The sequence below is a fragment of the Propithecus coquereli genome, unplaced genomic scaffold (assembly GCF_000956105.1).
Source record: "Propithecus coquereli isolate 6110/MARCELLA unplaced genomic scaffold, Pcoq_1.0 Scaffold74, whole genome shotgun sequence".
Classification (NCBI taxonomy): Eukaryota; Metazoa; Chordata; class Mammalia; order Primates; family Indriidae; genus Propithecus; species Propithecus coquereli.
The window spans coordinates 5,120,063-5,128,040 of NW_012153507.1; the positions used below are offsets into that span (position 1 = coordinate 5,120,063).

Here is a 7,978-nt window from a genome sequence, read left to right on the forward strand (position 1 = left end):
AGTCCTTTTCTACTTCCTTCAGGCCAGCAGAGTTAGCACACACCTTGACACAATCTAGTTTCTATGTCTCAGTGATGGATCAGAAAAAATAACTTTTTTCTTCCAAGAACCAGGACTCCTATTAGTACCCTGAAGTATTTCTGGAATACCTCCTTTGGGTCTCACCCAACTCACCACCTTGCAAAGATGAGAGGAGATCTCCTTTTCCTACCATTCCTGCCATCTAAAAGACCCTCTCTATGTCATTCCTGCTCATGAATAGTCAATCTGTGCTCAAATCTCATGGTGCAATGCATCCTGGATCCTTTGGCTCCACCTCTTAATTTTCTTCTTCAATTCCTCTCCTAAAATCCATTTTTTCTGCATCAAGCTCTTATTTTCCATATTTTGTTATGCTGGTTACATCTTTCTGGTTACTTGTTGTGGGGGAAAAATTTAGGGTCAATCTCCTTGAAATCACAAAGAAGTTGTGGTTCTGACAATAACTAGACTCTCGTGACCTTTGTATAAATACAGAAAATGACAAAATCATTTACATTTTTACTAGCACAGTTATTTTAAAGGAAGAGAAGGAAGAAAAAGTTAGTTTTAGAAAACCTTCCAGATTTACAGAATTTTTAACTTTATTGAAACCAGATAATTAATTCCAAACAATTTTAATACTTCTTCAACTTCAAGATCAAACCAGGTCACCAAAAAAAGAAAACTGCAAAACAGCAATGCACTTACCTGAGGGTAAGGGGAAGTCCTGGATTTTGGCTTTGAGCTGGGGAGCCGGGACTTGACCCCCTTTCTGTTGTCAGTCATGGTGGGAGTGGAGCTGCTGGCATAGGAAAAGGCTGGTTTGGAGGCTGAGATCTGATCCAGGGAGAGCTGCAGCCCTTTGTATTCCGTGTCTCTGCAGGGTGGGAGGACAAAGCCCTTAATAAGCCAACCTTGGAAATGGATTCATGCGTTCTCTCATCAGGAATGACAGTGATCCGTATTTGGAAAAAAAGCATGCAAAAGTTGAACATATAACTCGTTTCCACAAACACCTGGGTTATTCTAGAAAAACCTAACATTTAACTAATGTGTGTAAATGCAGCTGCTACAATATCACAACCAAGTTATATAATATGGTCGTGAAAAAGTCTTGATTAAAAATGTATTTTTCATTATATTTATTAGTTAAGTAGAAAATAAGCCTGTAATTCAACTTCTCTTGAGTTTTTATGGGCTCACTGGTGAGATACAAATTAGAAAAACTACTCTACAGGTTCCTGTGTGGGGCAAACTCAACAGACAATGGTCATCTGATGCTACCTGATTATTGGCAAGAAGAATGTCTTATATCAGCTGTTCTAAGATCAATCATTCCGGTAAATATTCCAAGCATTCTTAAAGCCAGCTAGCTAGTATAACCAGGCTCATAAGTGGTTAAAAATCCCTTTCAACAGGCTGATTCAGTTATCTTACGATACATATTACCACCAGTTCTTTCCATTCCTTTCTTCATTCAATAAATATTTATCGAGCTCCTAATATATACCAGACTTTGTGCTATGTGGAGATGTAAGAATAAATAAGACACCTATAACCCCTGCTCTTGTGCAGAGTATAATCTATTTGGGAGAAGAAATAGTAAACAAATAAACATACATAATAACTGCAGGCTGTGAGATGAAGGAGAAAAAGTGTTTATCTTAGAAATTTCATTACAAATGTCTTGCTTGAGATATTTAGGGGCTGAAGATGACAGCCTTGGCCCTGCCCACAGATATAGCCTCAGCTGGCTTGCAGGCAGCAGTGGATCTCATCTGACTCTTCAGTTTTCATCTGAGGATATCAACCCTTTCAATTGGCAGCCAAAATAAAATGTTCCAGAGTCTTCCTTATGAAGATTCGTGGAAGAAAAATAAGATTCGAGAACTAGGTGGGCTGCTCCTGGGTAATTGATTTCCTTTTATCTCATGAACATTGTGACTCACCTAACTCATCATATTTCCCTCTTTGCCCTAGAAGTCAAAAGGCCCTGAGCTCCAAGTCTGATTTGTAATCACCTCTAGCAAGTGTACAGAGTCCTCCTGGCAGGCGTTTTATGCAACAAACTCCACTGGCTTCCTTTATTTTTCTTATCTTATTTTTCTTTTTATTTAATTCTTTAATGGGTTTACCTTTTTAAAAGTTTTACATGCATTTTTAATAGTCTTTGGATTAAGACAGGCACATAAAACTTAAATTAATAAAATTGTATATGTAAAATTGACTGGCACCTTCCATGGATCAGCAAATATTCATTTATCTTCTTTGCCTCTTCACTATTAGTTCTTCTATAGCAAGATTAGGCAAAAGCAAAAGTACAATTAGATACTTGAAAATTGCTAATAGAGTAGATTTTAAGTGTTCTCACCACACACACACACACACACACACACACGCAAAATGATAAGTATGTGAAGTAAAGCATATATTAACTAGCTTGATTTAGCCATTCTACAATGTATACACATATCAAAACATCATGTTGTAAACCACAGACACATATAATTTTTACTTGTCAATTTAAAAAGGGGGTAAAAGTATAATTAAGGCAAGGAGTCCCTCAGGTTAGTAGGAATAGACACCAGCTAAAACAGTTTCAGTAATATCACTGCCATAAAACAGTACAGTGATATATATCAGCAAATTACAATGGCTTCGTATCAAATAATTCATTCACTCAATGCAAGTAAAAAAAAAAAGATTCTTCTACGTGAGTAGCAAAAATTTAGAAGGTGGACATGCAATTTGTGTTTCAGGCTAGGGAAGTCTGATCACATCACTGGCCTGCTTTTTGGCTCTAAACAACTTCTAAGGGCAAAATATACTCTAAGCACTCCTCAATCAGAAATGCAATGTCTTCCAAAATGTGACTCCCACCTATTTTTATAACAATATCTCAACCTCACTTTTTAAATGATTATGTCTTGCCTTTCCCACTGGATTTTGAGTTCCTAGAGGACAAGAGTCAAGAGATAGTTTGTTGTATTCCAAAGGTCATTTGCACAGTATTTTGCATAGATGGAAGAGGAAGATGATAACAAGGATGCAACTAAGAAAGATTGCTTTCCCCACTAAGTACTAATAACTTGCAAACCAATAGCCTTTCTCTGTGGGAAAAGTCTCAGATAGGCTGTGAGTCCTCTGACCCACCTGCCCTTAGATAACAGTAAGCCAAGCAAACTGGACTCTGACAGAAGATGGGGCCTCCGTCCTCAGGCATCTGCTGTGCCAAATGCACTTCTGTCCGCAGGACAGCAGAGCATCCATTTAGTCCCTGCCTGACAGGACCTAGACTTACAGTGAAAATCATGCACCCTTGAAAACATGGCCAAATAACTTTGTAAATTATTTCCTAATGCAACATCTCAGCCCAGGGATTCCATGGCTATAAGCAGGGAGTAAGCAGAATTCAATTTTCTTTTGTGCACTTTCGGACCCCCCAGGGTATGCATCTCACTACTGAAAAAGTCTTTCCAAAACTTTTACATAACTTCAATGACAAAATACTACAAATTAAATAGCCTTAAATAATATTTTAAAACCAAGAAATGGTTTAAAATTCTGCATATTCATATGAAAACTCAAACAAATATAAAAAGAGTCATAAAAATACTCTTCACAAATTAATAAAAATATTAATGTTTTGGTGCACATCAAAAAATATAAAAATAATCCACCAAAATTTAGTGGAAAACCATGCCATCAGGGGTTTAAGCTTAACTCTGCCTCTTACTGTGTAAAGGCTTTAATTTCCTTTTTGTAGTTCTATGGATATAGTAAGGTTTAGATGAAATATTCTATGAAAAACTCATAGCACAGTGCCTAGAAGATAGTAAACGCTAAATAAATAGTATGATTTCTTACCTTCCAAACTCTGTGGAGTTTTTTGGCAACTGATCGCCCCAGAGCAATAGTTTCACTTTGATAGTGATTGTGATACATTTCTTTACAAAAAATTCCTTATGCTGTATTTCTTTCCTTTCTACCACAAACTCATTTTAATATTCTCTGTTACTTTTTAGCCTCTAAACTCTACGGCAGTATTGCCAAAACTATGTATTAAGGTAAGTTCTTTACTGCTAAGTCAGCTAACGGAGACCTTATATTAATAGCAACACATCACTCTGAGAGGAATTTGGCCTTCCTCCTTCTCTGTTCAATACTCCAAAAGCTCAAAATATGTGTTAGGATAGAAAGCACAATAAAAATAACAACTTAATGACATTTGAAGTACAGTTGACGTGCTTCCAAGAGCAGCTTTGAATGGCAGATTCACTAAGAACAAAGCATTTGTTTTTCTTTCAGAATTCTATTAAATCGAGCATTTCATTTGTATAGTTTAAAGGGCTGGATGCTGATGGGAATCACATTATGAGTTCCATTTCCCTCCTCCAAACCCAGACACAAAGAAGAGTCTGACCCTACTTCTCTTTTTTTCCCTTTGGTGAGGCACATTCTGGTATCACACATGTCCTCAAAGTTAAATGTATGTGTAGTAGAGCCATTTATTTAATGCTTCCCCATGGAGTGGGACAAAATAAAATACTCAGCTGCACAGAACTTAGACCCTTAAATGAGTATGGTGAGGAATTTGACATAGCTGATTTTAATAAATGAAGGACACAGCACTGCTCTACTTCTAAAGCTTTCTTGAAAAGTGCCACATAGACCCTGTTTGGGGCTCCATAGGTAACCCTGTCAAGGGCGGCTCATGCTGTTCTCCCAGACATGACTGGCATATTGAAAGGGGAACTATGACACATGCCATTTGGCATATTCTTCAAAAGGCTATTGAGAAAAATTTATATTTTTTTCTCCCTTTAATGATTTGTAGAGAGCTGCAGACATCTTCCAGATACCTCAGCTCTGAAAACAATGTGAAACGGGAAATTTGCAGTCACTAGGACTTGCAGCTTATCAATCTCACCCATATTTGCACAGACCAAAGTAATCCTCTTATTCCATTATGGACAGTCAGAAATCATTCAATTTGCAGAATTAACCATCTGAGTCTACTTTAAACTTTATAATAGTCATGTACATATTTGAAATAACTCAAATTCCAATAGAGAAAATGGGGACATTTTTGCATCGTTGGCCTTCCTCAGCCTTCCCTAAAGCAATACACCACGACCACTCATGAGGCCAATGCCAACTTAACATATGAAAAGCTCAGTGTGATACCCTTGCAAAGTTAATAGAAGGTATCTTCACCACTAAAAGGTACTGTCAGCATCAGAGAAATGCATTAATATCATTTCTATCATTTCAACTGGAAGACTGGCTTCCAAAACACCAACAGCCAAACTAACATATTTATAAATTTCAAGTGATTTGGAATAAGTGTAGAGAGAAGCAATCAACAGTATTTTATCAGTTTATGTTGACTCAAGATTCTTTGCAAGAATTTTTCTCTTCAACTCCACCACACTCTATTCCACTTTCATTTTAGGCAACTGAACTTTTGCTTCTGCTTCGTCAATTTGGGGTCTGCTGGCCATTCTGGACCTTCTTTGTTCACTTTATGTTATGTGACAATTCTTAAAAGATGTTGCCAGATTTCCTAATTGACCTATTTTTTTAAATAGCTGAACACGATCAAATTACCAAGGAAAACGTGGAAACAAAGACATACAATTGATTTGGCTCCAAAGGCACTGATTGAAATAAGCAGAGGATTGCATTAAACCATGATCTGGTTAAGTGGGAATGACTGTGCCTTACACTAAACTTTTTAATTGAATTCTAGAGTCACTGTTACACAAAGTGCACAACCTTCTTTATATTCTGGCAGAGTTACCACCTGGCCACTGGGTAAACCTCTGCAGCAGAGAGACCTACTTTATGTTTCATTTTCAGGCTCCTATGGAGCCCAGTGGAGAGAGCTGATAAGGAGGATTCCATACTGTGAGGGGCTCAAATTCTAAGACAATCTGCTGGGAAATTAGGCTATGGCACCCTTGGAAATGCAATAGTCTCATACTAATATGTGGATTTGTGTTTGCTCCTTGTAGTTCTTTCTATTTGATTTGGTGATTTTAGTAGTTCCCCCAAAGTCTTTGGTTTTACATAAACATCGTCTCTGCCTAGAAACCATCTTTCTCCTCCATTGTGAAGATTTTATCGAACAATTCTATGGAGTGGATGGCACCACAAGGACAAGGAATGGCTTAAGCACAATGTTTACTATCATACTGCAATTTCAAGATGGAAAGAATTGGATGTAATCAATAGGCAAACAATAACAACCAAAAAGTAAGACAAAAAGCTATAACGTTGTTGATAAGATGTGGCAAAGTCAACGATCTTCATAACAAAGATTGTGTGATACCTTCATACCAACCCGTGAAATAGGCTGAAATATAGCTAAATCCAGACCTGCCACCACACTGCTTCTGAATTTATTTCCTTGCCCTTACAGACCACTGTGATTTCTTTCTGCTCCTTCCTCTGAGTTTCTGTACCATTTACTGCTTTTACAACTCACTTGGCATTTCTAACATTCTGTCTTACAGTGTGGTGAATGTCATATCTTGACAACCACTTCCTAAATTCCTTCTCTTATGACAGCTTTATTTACTGTCAGTAGACAGTATCTTTCATAGGACAGATGCTCATGTGCAAGTGATTAACAAAATAATTCTCTTTGCAATAAACTTTTACTTGTCTCAAATCCAAATGACTGAAAATTCAAAAACTGGCAAACCTTTCTACATAAATAAAAAGGAATATCTGCTAAGCAGGTGAGTTTATGTGAGAGATTCTCAAATTCCCAGAATGTAATTAATAATGATCACTCTGAAATTGTGTGAGATCCTAAATCAAAGAAGCAAATCATATTTTGCTGTTTTAGTGTTATGCACATTAATAAAATGCAGTTATTTTCATCAAATTATAATTCAGGCACAGCATATGTGATACTTGGGCAAACTAGAATACTAAATGGATTTCATCCTCAGCCATTTATTTGGAATTATTAGGAGTTAGGAAGAATAGTGCTTTAAACCCTCCCAAGAAATAACTTCTACAAATCGATAATAAATAAAATATCTCTGCAATAGAAAAATAAGAAAAGGACGTGAGCAATGCACAAATTGCTGAGAAACATTTATTAAAAAGATTTAGCCTTACAAGTAATAACCTATATGAATTAAAGCAGCTAACATATGCCATTTTTACTTTCAAATTGGAAAAGATTTTTTAATGACAATAAATCCCAATGAAGATAAAGTGTCATTGAAAAAATAAATGAACATTTTTATATACTACTGGTAAAAAAGTAAACCGGTAGTGTTCATCAAGAGTTTTAAGAATGTTCATACCTTAAATCCAGTTCACTAGTCCCCCTTTATCTCAACAGGATACATTACAACACTCCCAATGAATGCCTGAAACTGTGGGTAGTACAAAACCCTATATATATTGTTTATTCCTATGCAAACATACCTATAATAAAGTTTAATTTATAAATTAGGTACAGTAAGAGATTAACAATAATAACTAATAAGGAAACAGAACAATTATAACAACATGCTATAACAAAAATATTGTGAATGTGCTCTCTCTCTCAAAATATCTTAATATAACTATTTTCACACCACAGTTAACTACAAGTAACTAAAACTGCAAAAAGCAAAACTGCTGATAAGGGAGGACTATGGTAAGTCCACTTTTAGGAATATGTCTTATTAAAATAATCAGAGATAAGTATCAAAAATCTATATACAAGGGTGCTTATCACAGCATAATTTCTTATATTTAATTATAGAAGATCAAATGAGAGAACCAACAATAAAGGAATTACTAAACTATTGTATATATGTGATAAAATATTATGTAGCCATTAGATATTTTTGCTCTAATGACATACAATATACTATGATAAAGTAAAAAATTATCTCTTTAAATTAACATGTACTGTGTATGCATGGTGAGAGGCAATAAAATATTAAGG

General features: G+C 35.9%; 1 protein-coding gene across 1 annotated transcript in view; it reads right to left on the bottom strand.

Annotated features, from left to right (window-relative positions):
• Positions 1 to 7,978, bottom strand: part of SIM1 (single-minded family bHLH transcription factor 1) — a 76,553-nt gene that overhangs the window by 40,378 nt on the left and 28,197 nt on the right. Inside the window, exon 10 of the mRNA XM_012661876.1 lies at positions 730 to 898. Within this exon, the coding sequence (XP_012517330.1) occupies positions 730 to 898 (169 nt within the window). The remainder of the gene's footprint in view (positions 1 to 729; positions 899 to 7,978) is intronic.